This window comes from Schistocerca piceifrons, chromosome X (genome assembly GCF_021461385.2).
Source record: "Schistocerca piceifrons isolate TAMUIC-IGC-003096 chromosome X, iqSchPice1.1, whole genome shotgun sequence".
Taxonomy (NCBI): Eukaryota; Metazoa; Arthropoda; class Insecta; order Orthoptera; family Acrididae; genus Schistocerca; species Schistocerca piceifrons.
This window is the reverse complement of record NC_060149.1, coordinates 350,140,369-350,159,688: the sequence shown is the minus strand read 5'-3', so window position 1 is coordinate 350,159,688 and position 19,320 is coordinate 350,140,369. Positions and strand designations below refer to the sequence as shown.

Sequence of the window (19,320 nt, the reverse complement as noted above, 5' to 3'; positions counted from 1 at the left end):
TGATCTGCAAACAGCCTGATTTTACTATTAATATTGTCTGCAAGGTCATTAACATACGACATGAACAGAAATGATCCCAACTCACTTCCCTTGCGCACACCCGAATTTACTTATTCATCTGACATTGGATTTCCATCCAAGATAGGATTCTGCATTCTCCCTACCAAAAAGTCATGAATCCAATCTCAAATTTCACTTGATACCCCATAAGATCATACTTTTGACTACAAGCATAAGTGTGGTATGGAATCAAATGCTTTTTGGAAATCAAGAAATACAGCATCTACCTGATCACCTTGAACCAAAGCTTTCAGTATGTCGTGTGAAAACAGTGTGAGTTGTTTTTGGAATCGATGCTGCTGGGCATTGAGGAGGTCATTCTGTTCAAGATACCTCATTATGTTACAGGTTAGAATATGTTCTAAGATTCTACAACAAACTGATGTCAAGGATATTGGGCAGTAATTTTGTGGATTACTTCTACTACCCTTCTTGTAGATGGGTGTGACCAGTGCTTCTTTCCGAGAACTGCGTGCAGTTTTTTGTTTCAGCGACCTACAATAGATTATAGTTAGAAGAGAGGCTAACTCAGCTACAAATTCAGTATAGAATCTGACAGGGATTCCATCAGGCCCTGGAGCTTTGTTCAGTTTCAATGATTTCAACTGTTAGTCAATGCCACTGACACTAATACTTATTTCATACATGTTTTCAGTGGTATGAGGATTAAATCGGGTCAATTCTCCTGGGTTTTCATTTTTAAAGGAACATTTGAAAATGAAGTTAAGCATTTCATCTTTTGCTTTGCTACCCTCAGTTTCAGTTCCTGTCTTATTTGCTAGGAACTGAACACTAACTTTGGTGCCACTCTCAGCCTTTACGTCTGACCAGAATTTTTTTGGGTTCTGTGAAAGATAATTTGACAGTATTCTGCTACTATAGTCATTGAAGGCATGGCACATTGCTCTCTTGACAGCTAAACAAGTTTCATTCAGCATATCTCTATCTATAGCCCTACACATATTATGCAGTAATCTCAGTTTCTTTACAAGTTAGAAGTTTCTTTACAGTGCCTGTATACCTTGGAGCTTCCCTCCCATTATGAACTGTTCTACTGGATACATATATATCCATAGCATCATAATCTATTCTTTTAAACTTTAACCATAGTTTCTCTACATGCTCCTGCCCTGTGCTGAAGGTTTCAAGTTCCTTGTTGAGATATGACACTGATTTTTTTTATCTACTTTACTGAACATATATCTCTTTCTGCTTGTTTTAGTTGTCCTTTGTACTTTGATAATCATTGTTGCCACAACCATGACATAGTCACTGATACCAGTTTCCATGTGGACATCCTCAAACAGGTCAGGTCTATTTGTTGCCATTAGATCCAATATACTTCCATCATGAGTGGCATTCCTAAGTATCTGTTCTAGGTACTTTTCAGAGAAGGCATTTAGTAATGTTTCGCAGAATGTCTTCTGTGCTCATCACTAACAAAATTGTAATTTCCCCAATTAATGGTGGCTGATTATAGTCTTCGCCAGTGATTACAGTATGACTGGGGAACTTATATGCAAGTGAAAATATGTTTCTGCTAAAGAATTCAGTTACACCAGGAGATGAGTCTGGTCAGCAATAGAAGGATCCAATTATCACATTATGTCAAACCCTGATACTGAGTCTTGTCAAACAATCTCACATGCAGCTCCAATTTCTATCTTGGTGGATTTGAGTTTCTTGCCTACTGTGAGAAATACACCATCTCCATTTCTCATTTGCCTATCCTTTTGATATAGATTCAAATTTTCCCCAAAAATCTCACTGCTATAAATTTAAGGTTCCACCCACCTTTTTGCATCTAGTATTATGGGAGCTTCATTGCTTTTCATGAGTGCTTCAAACTCTGACACGTTGTTGTGACTGCTCCAGCAGTTTTCCGTTAGGATTTTTAATACTGTCGCCTGTGGGAGGCATTTCATTTGATCTTCCACTGCTGCTTCTGGGTTTCCTAGAGTTATCATTATCTTGATTCAGTAGAGAGTTGCCCAATCTAAGAGACCCTCATGTGCACTCCACACGCAGTCAGCTACCTGAGTAGCAGTCTCTGATGCGTAGTGCACACTTTACCCATTTAGGGCGACCCTACAGTACTCAACCTTGTGCCACAAGTCTAGGGAGTTGCAGCCTAGCTTGTTACAGAACTTTCCAAGCCTCTGGTTCAGTCCTCCCACTCCACTCAGAACCTAAGGGCCATGATGAGTTCTGGGGACAATACTGCAAATTGTCAACTTCATTGAAACTCCATGTGCAAGGCTGGTCTTCTTAACCTTCTCTACCAGTCACTGGAATGACCCAAGTATGACCTCAGAACCCAGATGATAGGCATCATTTTTTCCAACATGCTCCACAATGTGTAGTTAGTTGCACCATATTCCCTCAATGGCTACTGGAATAGCCTTTAAATATGTCGAATGAGGTTCCAAGTATAGACACAGAGTGCACCTGGTGTCATTTCCTGTCCCTTGCTGCCATTTCTCTTGGGCGTACCATCATTTGCTGTTCATGTGAGACCCCTAACCTGTTTTGTTTGCCTCCTCCTGATATCAGAAAAAATAGGTTTCCACAAAACAGGTGAAGTGAGTCCCACTGGCTCAGTTTAAGTTTCAGTGAAAGACAGCGCATCAAACGTGTTTGTTAGGGGGATCAGTGCAACACCCTGAGTCCTCCCTGGTCCCAGTCCACCTTGTACAGGATGCCTAGATCTACCATTGACATGTCACTCACAATCAAGTGGATGACTAATGACAGATCCTGTACCTTCTGCAGACGATACAGGATCCACAGGAGAGGATAGTATTTGAAGTACCTGTGATACCGGTACATGACTCTTGAGAGCTCTTCCAACACACCAATTTGCAGCAGCTGCCAATTGTTTGACAGTAGTGAGTGATTTCCAGCTGTTTACGAAAGTCAACCAGCTCATCCTGTGTTTGAAAACAGCATTCACATTGGGGCTGCATTTTGACCGGTGCAATGTATTACAAGGGAGTGAAGAAATAACTTAAATTATTCCTGCTGATTATCTTTTAATCTGTTGAGCTAAACAACATGTGGTTAAAATTAATGGTTCCCTAAAATGTTTTGAGGTTAATTATAGTTGTTAGCAAACTCGAAAACAAAATTAATTTACAGTAAATGCAGATAATATACAGGGCTACTCCTCTTTAAGAGAAGACTAGATATAACGTAGCATGTTAGTTAGAAAATCTGCCACAGTATGTAATCATAAGTGCTGAGTTACTACGAATTGCTCATAGATTATGCAAATCACAATGGTAGCTTCTGAAAATTCTCAGAAGTGCATGTTTATTTGCATTGATATACAATGAAATTCATGGGTTATATATTCTTTGGCTGCACTGTGAATCACAAATGCTGATTTGCTATGAAATAAATTACGTATCAAAAACAATTGTACCAGTAACTTATGAAAATATAGTTTTGTAAGGACATGAAAATTCTCAGAAATAACGTATTTCTCATGTAACTGTACAGTGATATTAGTGAATGATTGTTTTGAATTAAGATTAAGCCTACAATTAATGATAACAATACAAGTTTATCAAGGCACTCAGAATCAGAAATATTCAAAATTCCACAATACAAATGGGTATTGATAAATCAATGAAATATTATGCAGAAGCAGTGCATACAATAAAATATGTGAGTCTAGAACTTCAAATCAGCACACAGTTTTGTACACAGCATCACACAAAATCAAAATTATGAAGTCGGCTTTTATATATAAATAAATATGCATATTTGATGGATTTTTCATTTAGCTAATTATGTGCACACTTGCACACTTGTGTATCAAAGAAGAACACAGCAGTGTGAGTTTATCTCAGTCAAAATCACTAAAATGTGCAGCACCAACACACCACGTCTTCTGCCTGTTTCAGCTAACAATGCAATTAATGCACAGTATGGTGATCCTTCATTGTGATGGTCAGATGTGGTTGACCAGAACCTTGATGGCAAGGATGTCTGCCCTCAAATTCCCATACAGTTCAAAATCAGGCCACTATCATGTGTGAATGCTCCACAAATCTGGATATTGCCTAATTCACCCAGCCCAGAATGGGACATCTTTGAAACTCTGTAAGGTGCTGATACCACTCTCTCAAGTATGCAGTATCTCCATGTCCTTCACAGTTATCACTCAACACCTTACACTTTTTACACCTTTCATTTACCCTACCAAGCCTGATAACACTATAAATGAACTACAATAATGCACTTCGGTGGCTGTTCAGCCATGACTCTAATCATTTACACACACACTGATGGTGTCTATGTGTTCAGACTTATGTCAGTTTTTTTGTCAGATAGTGTATATCAAACAGAGTATTGGAAGGTGATGTAAAAAGTGTACAGTATTTCTTTGTGGTAGATGTTCATGAACTTCAGACATGACTATGACTGGCTGTTGTGTCCTGCCAAATTATAGTTGAAAGTCTAAGCTCTAGAAAGTTGTAACGTCATTGCAGGAGATTTGCTGGTGACCAGCTTATCTGTCCTGGCTTTGAGGTACAGAATGATTTTATAGGTAGCACTTCACACAGAATTTGCATAGAAAATAGGGAGATATTAGCACTGAACTATGACTACATTTATAGTTCATTGTGAAAGAAGCAACAGGGTATGCTTTGCGGTCTCAAGAAAATACCTCTCTGCATTAAAAACATGAAAGTTTTTGTGATCCATCAGGGATGTGCAAAATAGTTACCAATCATTTCTTCAAAACCTAAATCAAAAGTTTATAGAAACTGGTAAACATTCATGGTCTTTATGTGGTGGTGTTCCAAGACAGTTTTATCAGATTTCCTTTTTTTTTGTGGTTATTTCTTAGAGACAACATAAATTATTGTGGCATATCCTAAATGTGGTCTTAAAATATGAAATTCGAGCTTGTTTTTTAATTCTGTAAGTGACACAACCCCTGATGATCCATTCTATCTTGAACATTGACTGATGGTGTCATCTGAACCAGGACTCTAGTGAAGCTAAGTGTGAGCTGTTTTTGTTGTAATGACAATGGAATAATTGTAAGGAATTCAAGGATGCAATCTCTAAATTGGGCATTTTAATTTGATTTTCCACAAACCACCACAGGAAACATGCATGTATTCAGTGTAGCTGTTTGAAATAATCACTCTTTTTTGATACATCTATTAAGAGGCAAGAGGCAAAAAATAATATAACACAAAGACAATCAATTAAAAACCCATGCACAAAAATTAGTGGACCTTCTCCTGCAGATGGCAGCAATGTGTTGTATGGGAACAATCTATTCGTAGTCATGTTAATGTGATCTCTTTCAGTGGCATATTGTAGAGTCATCCCATTTTACCTTGTAGTTGACAGTGTGAAGCTAGGTGTATCTTGCTGTTTTAAATCTCCAGCTACTGATTGCCGTAGTGACACATGGCCCTTCTCCTAAGATCAGGAGGAGGGCTATGTGCCACTCTGAAAATCAGTGGTCTGAGATACACGCAGTGAAGTGGTAAACAACATGAAAGGTGTGTGCCAAGAACAGCTGCTCTCCCTTTTTAGGTAAATTAGATCCTGAGAGTGCCTCAGCTTATGGAGAAGAACTATCTGCATTTTCTGGAGATGCTGGTCAGGAACTAGCAAAATGCTGCAAAAACTTCACCCAAATCACTATATACAACATGTGGAATGATATGATATATCTGTCAGATGTATACTTTTTACTTGTATGACACAACACCGCAGTGGTTAGAGAACAATGAAAAGAAGCTCAATATCTTTCAGGCCAAACTTAAGAAACATTTGGTGTTAATTGGCAAAAAGTCCGCTTAGCCAAAGAACAATTAAAGAACAGGACACAAGGTCATAATGAAATCACACAGTCCTATATACAGAATTTTGTAGCCCTGTGCCACATTGTGAATCTGAATGTGATAGAAGCTGACAAAATCCCATACTTGCTGAAAGACATCATAGAGGAAGTGTATGAGGTTATGCTGGAAAGTAATGCCTCTGATTTTTTAATGCAAAAACTATTAAAGCTTTTTAAATAAAACAAACTTTTTAAACATTCTACATCTTTGTCCTTCATATCTACATATTTCTTTCTCAAGATAGTCATGCTGGTGACAAACACATTTTTCCAAATGAGAGACCAGTTTATTGATACCATCATTGTAGAATATTTACTTTGTTGATGGTACCACAACTGCACCTCTGCATCACTATCAAAGTGAAGACCTTGAAGGTGTTCTTTAACTTTTGGAAACACGTGAAAATCAGATGGGACCAAGCTGTATTGTATGGAGGACAACTGATGACAGTGAACCCAAGGCATCAGATTGTAGCAGATGTTGCAGTGCTTTTGTGTGGTCTTCCATTGTCATGCTGAAGGAGAGTGTGCTCCACATGTTGATGAACTCTTTGAATACATGCTTTCATCTTTCTGAGGGTTTGTTTCTTATGCACAGATATAGTTTTGTTACACACTACAATGTTATGTGCTACAATTCGAAGCATCTGCCACCAGAGGGTTGCAACTTGTGGCAGAAAAATTGAAAAATTCAACTAAGTAATATGCATGACATGTTATACCTCAACTGATATTGAGAACAGAATGAAAAATTTCAAAGGATTACTTTTTAGCAAGCCCTTGTACTGAGCTCTTCTTGTAAAGGATGTCACAACAACAGATAATTGATTTCATCACATGGTTGCATTTCATTGGGGGTAACCGGGGGGAGTTTGAATTTATAAATTTGTCTGCACAGTAGTTGTCAAAGACAATGAAGTAGGTTGCAAGAGAAGAGCTACAGAATTTTCTGGCAGCCAAAACTATCAGAAAAAGTAAACAAGAGATAGTAGCTGTGAACATTGACCCCTATGGTAGGAGGTAATAAAGAATATCGAAGAAGAGGTATATTGATCTTGAGCACGAATCTCTGCTATCAGTGGAACATGCTAGGAAGAATGGTCTCTGTAAGTGTTCTGACCTTGTTGTAGATTAAAGTTCTGTGGTGGCACACCCAGAACTGAAGTCTCTAATCTGAAATTGCACTAATTGGTAGTCATACAGTTCAATGAAGGACACAACACACAATTTTTCATAATTCGACCTTTATTCAAATTAAATACTTTAATTTAAGTTATGACCAGTTTATCTTTCTCTTCTCTGTATAGTCCTTCAACAACAGAATACATCATTTTAGCAGCAAAAAATTTTGTAAACATTAGTCTTCCATAAATCACAGTTCATCAGACAAAAGCCAATACTGTACAATTCTCAAATCTAGACCTCCAGATTTTCTGATGCATCAAACTAAAAACACAATTGTTAAATGCATATTGGCAGACACAGTTCATACACATATTGGCCAAAAAAGTTTATAAAGATACCTGGCAAATAGACCATGATTGTACTACTTCTCAAGGTGTTATTGGAGTGGGGTTAGTATATCAAGACTGGGATAATGGTATTTTGTAATCTTCATAATTACATTATAGTTTATAAAACTGAAGGGTGAAAATTTAATGGAGTAGATGATCTAAAAATCACAACAATGATTTGATTAAACTAAAAATAGCTCATTATAAAAGTATAAATTTTCTCAGTACAATTTGATTAGCACAGTGTATGCTTACATAGTAGATCACCTACTCATGAGTAAAATTGCCATGTCTGAAATTGTGTTAATTTATTCAAGTTTTGAATTAATAGTTTAATTGAATAATGAAGAATGTTATCTGGTTCAGAAAAATTAGGAAAACCAAAATATAAAACCAGATTCTGGAATCTAGCAAGTATATTGGCTCAGTTGGCAAAAGTAAATTTTGGCGTAAATGTACTGTAATTAAAAATTTTGTTCAGGTTCATTAGTTTGAGGAAAACTCAAACTGGTTACCAGAAAGAATGGTCACAAGGTTTCCTAATGAATGAAGTCAGTACTCTTGCAACTATTGATTAGCACACTCAGATTTCATTATTATCATTGTTGTAACAATTTGAAATACCCATTTCCTTTAATTAATAAAGTTTTTGCAATGGAACTAAATGTACCACAATCATCATCTGGTAACAAAGCCTAAAACAGGTTATGAAATTACAGGTCATACTATGTGAATAAGAATATGTACATGACATATGCCATACTTGGCATGAGTACAGTTAGCTGAAAGACAAATGGTATGATTATTAAAAGGACTAGAAACAATAGCAAGTGGAATAGTTCCAACTTGTTATGTTTCAATTTGGCCAATTTGATCTTATGCTGCAACCCTCAAATGATAACCCAGCATTCAACCAATGCAAGAACTCCCCACAGAAGGACTAACATTTGAGGACAGAGGACAACAGTTGCTCCCCAAGATGCTGTAGCCAGTCCACATTTCCGTAGACAGGTATCAGCATTCACCTATCTACCCGAATCCAAAAATGATCCTCTCCACAACCAGAGAAACAAAAATGTTTTGGGACTTAGTATGTAGCAATGGAGTCCATCCAGATCCAGATAGAATAATAACAATCATAGTTTTTCTGACTCCTTGACACTTTTGTGATACAATAAGTGTTCTCAGAAAGTGCTTGTACTACCAATGATTCATAAAAGACTTCCTGTACCAAGACATGTCCCTTTCAAGAATTGCTGTAGGAAAATGCCAAATTTTCTTGTAACATGATGCAAAAAAGATTTTTCCTTGTTCTTAAGGACATGCTAATATCATCTCCTGTCCCAGCATTGTATAATGAGTGTGATGATAGAGAACTTCACATTGATGCTGACAGTTATGGGGTAGGTGCAGTTGGAGTGATGAAAATGATAGAATATACTTTCAGAGTACTCTCCACATCTGAGAGGAACTAATCTACAAACAAAGGAGAGTGCTTTGTAGTTGTCTGAGCCATCAACGAGTTCTGACTGTATTTATTTGGTAAACCATTCACCATTGTAATTTGACCACAAGTCTACACGAACAGAAAAAAATCACAACACTATGAAATAATCAGTGTAGAGCAATGAAATTTCAGGAATACATTAGTCTAGGTAACTTATTTAAGTGATTAACATTGCAGAATCACAGGTTAATATAAGTGCAAGAAAAGTCATTGCAAGTGTGAAATGCTGGTACATTAATAACTGGTGAGTTCCATGCCTGTTGCATTTAGTTGGTCAGTATAGGGACAGATAATGTTGGTTGTGGATGACACTGGAATTGCCGCCATATGACATCCTACATGTGCTTGATTAGAGACAGATCTTGGGATCGAGCAGGGCAAGGCAAGATGTCAGCACTCCATAGAGCATGTTACATTACAACAGCAGTATGTTGGTGAATGCAGCCTGTTGGAAAACTCAACTGGAATGCTGTCAGGAATGGCAGCACAACACATTGGATCACCAGAATCGTGTACAAAATTGCAGTCGGGGTGCATGAGATAACCACGAGAGTGCTCCTGCTGTCTTTAAAAATTGCATCCCAGACCATAACTCCAGGCGTAAATCCAGTTTCTTGCAGGCCCTAATTTGGCCTCCTCCTAAACAACACAGAGCCATCACTGTCACTGAGGCAGAACTGGCTTTCATCAGAAAACACAACAGACCTCCAATGTGCCCTTTATTGAGCTGTCACTTGACACAACTGAAGTCACAAACAGCACTGGTTTGGGGTCAGTGGAACACTCACTACAGGGTGTCGGGCTTGGAGCTATCGTTGAAGTATCCAATTTGTACCAATTCATTGTGTTACTGTGGTGCCAACTGCTGCTCAGATTTTTGCTGTAGATGCAGTATGATGTATCACAGTCATACACCAAAAATGACAGTCTTCCCTCTTGGTAGCACCACGTGGCTGTCTACAGCACAGTCTTCTTGTGACCATACCTTACCATAACCTTCACAGCTAGCAGTTGTGCACAGTGGTACATACCTGCTAGTTCTTTCTGCAGTATCATGGAAAGGACATCCAGCTTCTCATAGCCCCATTACACAACATTGTTCAAACTCAGTGAGCTGTTGTCCTTGTCATTGTCATCTTAAAAACATTCTTGACTAATATCGACTCACTACATCTAATCTTAAAGGTAACTACTGTAATGCTCATCACTGTTACAGCACATTTTTAAATGAAACCTGATTTGCATCCTTACAGTAGCACTACTAGCACCACTCGTAAGCTACTGATGTGAAATCTGAATAGACGCCATATTTTAGATGTAGAAACATGGCTATCAACTTTCATTTACCTGTGACAATTCCTTCTTGGTGTTGTATTTTTTTTCCATCAGTATATTTGCTGGCTGACTATCCTGAAGGATCCATCAGGTCAGCTTCAGGAATATGACATCAGAGAGGTATACAAAAAGTCCCATATTGTAGTGGAGTGGTGCAACAGCACAGAGCGTAGCTGTGCATCAGACAGCTGCCACAATGATCCTTTGTGTCCAGGTGAAGTGGGGCGAGGGAGTAGGGCAGTAGCTAGCAGGCTCACTTAACTGTGTCAAACAAAACATGCAAACTGGCCAGTCTGAAACCTTTCTCAAATGATTTAAGAGAAACTACTTGGTAAAAATGATTCTGGTCATCTCATAGCTTTACTCATCAGCTTCATGGTGAATTGCTTATAATTTCATTATCTGTCATAGTTAATATGATACTAAAAATGAAATAAACTACTATAAGAAAGTTGAATAGTTTGTAATAAAAAACTGAGGTCACTATGAATTTGTGTTGCTGCCTACCAAATGTTATTAACATATTGAACAATTCTTTAAAGTTTTCATGGGATCTATAACTCTGTTCATGAGAAAATTGACTGTGTATAACACACTGCATTCTGCTCATGCTGATGATACAGCAAAAATGAAATATTCATAACACTCTTGTATCTCGTAAATCGTTTGATATATTGAAACAAGGTTTTGGCAGGTGATAGCACACAAAGAGAAGAGTATGTTGCTTTATGGTTACTGTGCATAATATCCTTATCTATCACAATATACAAGTAACTATGAAGTTTTTCAATGGTATAATGTAATTTTTAAGGGTCATTGACATCTGGTGAAACGAGAATTGTTACAGATTCCTAGAAACAAGAAGAAGTTTTCGAGACGAGAAGGAGGAGATTAATGTTTAACATCCTGTCAAGTCTTCAAGACATGTCTCTGACATTCACAATAAGATCCACAACCATTGTTAGAATTGTAGAATCAACAACCAAAGTGTTGTGTTATTGCCTCCAACCACTCTACATGAAAGTGCCTTCTGAAAATTACTTTCTACATATTGTAAATAATTTACATAAGACACAGAACTTTCCAAATGCAGTCAGTAATGCTGGTGGAAATTATATTCAATCTAAAATGCCCAGAAAATTCCCGGTAAAACATTTTATAGTTATAAACATTTTCATTCAATTGTAGTACAAGCTGTTGCAGATCATCATCATCTTCAACAGTTTCCTGCGCCAGGTTGGGTCTGTCTGGAACATGAGCCTCACCATCTAGTTTTGTTTTCTCACCATCTGTCTGTGTTCACTCTGGTCCAGTGCTCACCTCTTTTTTCAATAAACTCCTCCACATCTTTCAGCCATCTATCCCTTGGTCCTCCTATTGGTTGTTCCCTTCACATCTCCATTTCTTGTAACTTCTTGGGAATTCTCTTGTTTTTCATTCTCTTTAAGTGTTCATACCATCTCAGCCTTGATGTTTCTATCCTGCTCTGCAATGATTCCTTTTTTACTATTTCCCTTTCTCTTTCACTCCTCATCTTATATCTATTTGTTACTCCCAACCTACTTCTGAGGAACTTCATTTCACATACCTGTTGCCTGGTTACATCTCTTTTCTACATTATCGATGTTTAAGATCCATGGGTTATTATTGGGATGTAGTAACTTATATATGTTACTTCTTTGATTTTTGTAGGGTGCCTTTGATTCCAACCAGGCTCCCACAATTCACAAGCATGCTTCTGCCTGTCTACCACAGTCACTGCTCTCTTTCTCATTTCTTCCATTTTCCTGTATCACACTTCTTAGGTACTTGACACTTTCCACCTTCTTCAGCTGTTTGTCTCCAGTCCTTATTCAGCTAGTTGATCCATCTTTCTTTCTAGCTGTAACAGTTTCTTCCCAAGCATGCTCATGGAAAATTTATTATAATCAATGTTGGGGGATATGGGATAGAAAGTAATGATGATACATTTCATTCTTCTTAATATACTACTAGAATCTCCACTACCAAAGACATCAGTTGTATTGGCTTTTGTAGTCATTGTAGATGTGTCATATCCATTGCTGAGGCATTTTATGAAATCTTACAGTCAACAGGTTTTAGATCCAGAAAAAGAATGTTTCAAAGATGTCTTTCCAGATCCTGATGATTAATTTAATGTGCTTTTGGAATAATGAGTGCTCAGATGAGCATGCTCTGACAGTTCTATGAAATATACATCTGTTCTGCAGAACACTGTCATTGACCTAGAAGAATCCCCAAGTGTTGATGCACAACATATACTAGAAATCAAGTGTTTTATCCAGGGCACTTATCAGACAGGACAAAACTTTAATATTGCTTTAAATGTAGCATTTCTCATATAATAAAATAGGATTTTCATGTGTTTGTCAACTGCTACTTCAACTTCACCATTACAGCAAAAGAAATGAGGGATTAAGGAAAAATACTTTGTACTTGTAGTCTATGATTCTGCTGTCAACTCATTACATAAATGTCCAAAATGAATTAGTTGTGATGATTCTTTTTCCCACTGGTCCCCATAAAAGACACAAAGAAAAAGCAGTTGCTATCATGGTGTCTGCTGATACCATTTTCTCAACAACAGAACAAAAGAAACATAACCACCAGCAACAGTACTGATGCTGCTATCCACATCAACAGCTGAACACTGCCAGCATTGCCAGAAAACAGCCAGAGTTACTTGAATGCTCAGGTCATTGTTCTCGGAAACAATCATGTTTGATTCCTTGAGCACTGCTCTGTGTCACTCTGCTCCAAACCACTCTGCTTGCAGACCCACCATAATCAAATGCACTGAATAGCAGTGGTTTGTTTCACCAGCACTGCTCTGTTCAGTGCACTGTGCTGTTCTTGTTGTGCCATGTCACTCCACTAACATTGCCGCCTCAGGATACCAAATGCCTTTCAAATAATTCTGTCATGGAACACAGTATCGTGGATTACATCTGTTATCCCTGCCATTAAATGAAATTTCTTCTAAACAGGGGAACTTCCAGCAGTATTCAAAATCATAAAATCCTTCAGGAATGAGGAACTGGCCACAGAAGAACTCCAGTTCATAAACAGAACATTCTATAAGCAGAAGTATGGCATGATGGGGAAAAAATAGTTGTTCATCAGCCCAACTCATCTATGGCCAGCTATCCTGATATTTTTTGACAATGGTTGAAGATCTGTTCACCTGGGATTCATGAAGAATCTAGGCAGAAATAGACACAAGTTACACTGACCAGGTCTCTATCAATCTGTTAGACACTGTATAAGCCCTTGTATGGAATGCCAGTGATGGAACCGTGAGCCACAGTTACTTCCAGGGTATCTGGTACCAATTCCACCTGCAGCAGCACCATTCTACCAAACTGGAATCATCCTCTTGGGGTTGAATCTGATGTCAACAAATGGGAACTGATGGATAATAGTCTGCACTGACTACCGCATCTATGCTGTCACCAAATCTGTGTCGAGTCTTGAGGCTCTGGAAATTGTGAGATTTCTTGTAGAAGATATCATTTTGAAGCACCAAGTCACATGTGTGATCATTTATGATTTTACAAAAGTTTTTCATTCAAGATTAGTATCACAGGTTATTTTACACTGCAGCATCACCCAGTGATAACAACTCTCAACCATCCACATATGAATGGTCTCACAGAACACTTTAATAATATATTGGCAGATATGCTCTTGAACAGAGCGACTGGAATACAGTACTGCATCTCATAAGATTCACATACAACACTACAAAACGCTGAATGGCATTGGCTATACTGTTCCTGTTTCAGCTGAACAATACTCAGGATGACTATGTGAACCATTTCATCACCAGGACTGAAGAAGCAAGACAATTCACTCATATCCAAGCACTGGACACCCAAGATGAAGACAAAGACCACTGTAATATCAAATACCAGCCAGTGCAATACAGCCTGAGAGACTTGTTATGGATTTTTACACTGATGTGGTAAATGGGACTATTGGAAATGTTACTAAAGTACTATTTGCAGCCATATTGTATCCTTCATCACCTGTCAGGTGTTACATTTGATGTTGAGGATTATGACACTTCATCACAGAGATGAAAGTGCAGAGATGTTGTCCATGTACTCCGTATGAAGCCCTACTACCACAGAGTCACAGATTGACAATGAGGCCTTCTCATTAAAGAGAGGGAGCAATGTCAAGATATGTGCTGCATGCAGTGTGGCATAGTGGTTAGTGTCACTGACTAACATGTTGCAGGGTGACAGTTCAAATCCAACCACCCACATTTAGTAGCCATTAAGGATTTATCAGTTCTGGAATGTTATTGAAATTTCTTATGTTTGTAATGTTTGTATATTCTGGAACATTTGATTTTTGTACAAACAGCTACACTCCTCATTTAGGTGTTCAGTTCTGTTCTGGTTGTACGTTGGTGCTCTAATGCACTTTCAACTATGTTTTTCACTTCCCTGACAATCGAGCATTTGGATTTAGACTTGATTCTGGTTTTGATGTGATAAGCTGTACATTATTTTCTTGTGCATTAGCAAGCACTGACTATAGGATACTCGTTCTACATACATGTATTACCCAAAATATAGTTTATCTGTGTTGCAGACAAAACTTCCAATTGATGGTACTTCTATATTTTTGAGAAATTATAATAGAGATGAGCACCTTAAAATTAAATATATGTTTGATACTTGTACATAGATTCCCCAGTGGAAATAGAAACTTAGAAGCTTGGCTCTATTTCCAAAAAAAGTTAGACAAAATATCTCTAAAAATATAATAAAATGTAGTGAATTTAATGTTCCTCCTCTAGTAGAAACTGACAAATGTGGCAGTTGGAAATTTTAATGCTCAGTACCAAAAACCCCATAAAAATTATGAAATCTGCAAGGTTAACTAGCTGCCTTGACCAGGCAACAACTGATCTTAACAGCAGTGTAGAAGTAAGAGATCTGTGCTTTCCAGATATAGTGCACTCACATGCTAGTTAATGACATCACCTACTGCCAAGAGAAAAGGTAGTTTTTCCCAGACAATGCTTTTAGATTCTGAAATCCAAAGGAATCTGCAGTACTCAGTACTGACCTGTGTGTTATTATAAAGGCACTGAGACAAGTTACATGTGATGATGGTAAGAAGTTTCTTGCTTACACAGACTGCCTTACTGCTGTGCAGAGAATTCAACAAATGAATCCAGTGTATGAAATGTTTTGACCATCCAGAATAATCTTCTGTTGTTATGATGGAAATGGAAAGAAGTATTATTCTGCTAGGTACTGAGGCATATGAGAATCTAAGGGAATGAGGAAGCTGACAAAAACTGTCTAAGACACTAGTGAGGAACATATAAGTAGTGTACCATTTTACTGTAACTAGTTGAAAAGTGAGGGCAAGTGTTCTTTCCATCTTTAGGTTCCTCTCCCAGCTTCATTTCCCATAATATTAACACCTTAAGATTGGCAGGTACAGCCTCCTCCACTAGTGCCAAACACATAACTCCATGATACCTTCCAGATATCAATCTCACTCCTCTATGCCCGATTTTTTTTATACATTCTGATTAACATCCACTTTGCCTCAAAGATTGTCCAATCATCAAAATTTACCTTCTGTCTTATCTCTGTAAAAGTTTATGAGGCAGTGATACCCATAAAAATTACCTCTGTCCTCTACTAAACCAGTAAATAGTGTTCTGGAAAGCTGCCCTCTAGCAACTGTAGCTATTATGACTGGTAATAATCTGTTAAGTTTCCATTGACATCCAGGAAACCCTGATGCATATACCAGTCACAGGATATAATGAAGGAGCCTCTTGTTACTAGGACTTTATCCTTATTGCTTTCTTGTGTGACAGGTGTCACCTAAAGTTAAAAAGCAAACAACACTGATGAACCCCAGTGACCATAAATCACTAATAAATTGTTTACAATTGCTTTAAATTTCAACCTTCTCCTAAGATCATCACAGGAAAAATGTCTCTTATTAACTGCAGAAAGTCTCAGTTTAGAGTTCATGCCCAAAAATTGTATTTTCATAAATTTGTAGGTGTCTCACTTGAGGCTGCCATTTAACTACCACAACCTGTGAGCAGTATACCAGTTATACCAATTATTGAACAGTGTCCTCAAAAATTCCTTACATCTTGCCCGGGTAAAAGAAACAGATGTGCAGAATTATGTGAGACCTATGGCCAGTAACTGCTTTGTAACAGCCATCTTAGTATCATTACATGTAGTTGTAATCATTGCTGGTTCACAATAAACCGAATGTTGGTTAACATATCAAAAGAAACTTGACTATGCAGTTCAGCATTCCCAACTAATGGACTCTTTTAACATGTCTTGAAAGCCAGTTAGTACATCACAAACACAAATCATGACAACACTTGTTGACACCTTGTCTTTTCCCTGTAAAGCTATTGTTTGTTTGTGTGTACATATAATCAAGAAGTTTATATTATGCATGATGTTCCAGTTTGTAACTTTCTATTAATCATGTATTACTGAACATATCTTCTTTTTGTTACTGTACCTGTGTTTATTTTAATATTTTACCTCTATGACCATCTTCCTTCAATGTACTCCGCCAATTCTTTCTCTCTTATATCCTAAATTTTCTGTACTTTTCATTTCTTAGTTGTAGTTTCTTCACTTGATGTAATGTTTTAATTTACTTAATTATATGATTTGGAAAACAGGATACAGTCTTATAATTTTTGTGATGTGATACAAATATCAGATTCCTAAAACATTTCATAAATATGGTGCACAGTTCAGTGCTAGTTAAATTTGCAAATGTTCTCTGTTTTTTACAGGTACATAAAAATACTAATACAAGAATTTGCTCTCCAAATAGACACAGAATTTCTGTTATCAGTGTATGATATTTTTGCAAAATGGGAGAATGAAGTGAAGCCATCTGTAAGAATGAGAGCAGATATTTCTACAGTACACATGCCTCTTGCAAATGTTGTGCCAAAGGTAACTTGAATTCACTATCACCCTTTACAGTTGCTCTGAATATAATAACACTAAAAAGATTTTTTTTCGCAGGTACCGATAAATGATCGAAAAATAGTTATTGAGTATATCCACTTATCACCTCTTAAAATTCTGTTTAGTTTCTCATGTCATGGCCCATTAATCTCCAGAAGAAAGAAACATTTCTTTAGTTCTGATATGATTGACATCTTCATAACGTCATTTGGCACAAACCTGACTGAAGTTAAAGGAGTAAAACTGAAGTAAGTAGGAAAGAAGTATTTTCTGGTTACACTTATTGCTACTATTGATCAAGCAAAAAAGTCGAATGTTAAATGAAGTATTTGTGGGAGTTTATACAGAAATTTACTAAATAAATTTGGAGAATATTCTATACTTTGTTATTTTCTTATGTACTTATAGCTTTATGATGTTGTTGTTTCTTTAATGCATATTTTTCACTGACAATGTACATACATACAATGATTTGTTCTTTGTTTCAGTATGGCTTATTATGAACAAAAAGGAATATGCACAACATTCTGCCAACAAGTTTCTGATATTCAGTCTCATTACTTCAGTCAGATAATTCAGCAGTTTTATGTTCTTGTTTTGGGTATTGATATTCTTGGAAACCCATATGGATTAATTACAGACTTTTCAGATGGTACTGATGAGTTCTTTTATGAACCTTTTTTGGTAAGAGCTCCATATCATGATTTTTGACATCTTCTTATGTAATGATTACCAGTATCTTTAACATATAAGGCACATGAATTTATTGGAAACCCTTTTATTTCTCTGTGCTGAATGATTCCTCCTTGGATTTAATGTATGACTGTGTAACTATAAGGTGGTTGTGACTAATACAGTTCAGTTTTTTACTTACATTTATATGAACTTTTATAGTAGTTAGTTCTTTTTATAATAATCAAGGGGTCCATAAGACCCATTCTTGAAATAAAATTATTTAAAAGTGAGGTATTTATTCCTTATATGCGGTGAACAATGCCTAGTGGAAAGAATGTTAAATGTTTGTTATGGTAGTATTTGTATACCTCTAAAAGTTTAATGCATTACTTTCATCTTATATTACCTTTTTCATGATGCAAGTAATCACATCACTTTTCTGTAGAGCTATAGGCAGGTTAGTGCCAAGGCCCTAAATGCAAATATTTTTGCATGAGAAACCAATGCAGAGCTTCCCCGTGCTGTCTTAATTTTTTTTTTTTTCTTTTCGCAGCACCAGTATCAACACAGGCTCATTTCATATTTTATTATGTCATATGAAAAAGCTGTGATGTATCTGGAGCATTCTCCAAAAACATACTGTTTGTATATCTTTAACTGTCATACCTTTCAGTCTCAGGTGAAGTAGTAGAAAAGGAAACTAATAAATAAGTGAGTAATCTGTGAAAGAGGTGGTAATTACACACACACACACACACACACACACACACACACACACACACACACATACAGCAAAAAAGAAAATTTGTTACCCAGAAAAGGAGGAGGAAACAAAATTAATCTTTGTGAACTGAGAGGATACGTGATGTTATTTCAGTAATTACAAAACTGAATCAGATTTCTAAAGAGCTTGACAGGATGAACCCACTCATCAGTATGATGATGTTATACCCCCTTTAGTGTGGACATGTGCACTGATTCAGTTGGGAAGAGTATCTTAAAATTGTTATATCCTCTCCTGAGGCACACAGGCCAACAACTGTTGTAACTGGGGTTTGATGTCCTGGATACTGCCACTGGGATGGAGTTGAAATCCAAGCTGGACCCATTACTTTTTCTATCGGAGACAGATCTTGTTGGCCACAGGAGTACCTCAATGTCACGTGTACAGTTCACACAGACAAAGGTCATGTGTGGCCTAGCACACCCTTATCGCAAAGAAGGGCACCATCATACTGTCACATGAGGGGTAACACATAGAAAATAGTGTGTCTGTGATGTATCATTGTGTGTTCAGTCCAGATGTCTCTCAATTACTGCCATTCATGGCCTGACGTCATACCC

At 37.2% G+C, this 19,320-nt stretch overlaps 1 protein-coding gene across 1 annotated transcript in view; it reads left to right on the top strand.

Moving 5' to 3' along the window:
* The window catches only part of LOC124722880 (vacuolar protein sorting-associated protein 13A-like), a 752,258-nt gene that overhangs the window by 614,391 nt on the left and 118,547 nt on the right, over window positions 1-19,320 (top strand). The window contains exons 55-57 of the mRNA XM_047248017.1: window positions 17,121-17,286; window positions 17,359-17,549; window positions 17,790-17,985. Coding sequence (XP_047103973.1) covers window positions 17,121-17,286; window positions 17,359-17,549; window positions 17,790-17,985 — 553 coding nt within the window. The remainder of the gene's footprint in view (window positions 1-17,120; window positions 17,287-17,358; window positions 17,550-17,789; window positions 17,986-19,320) is intronic.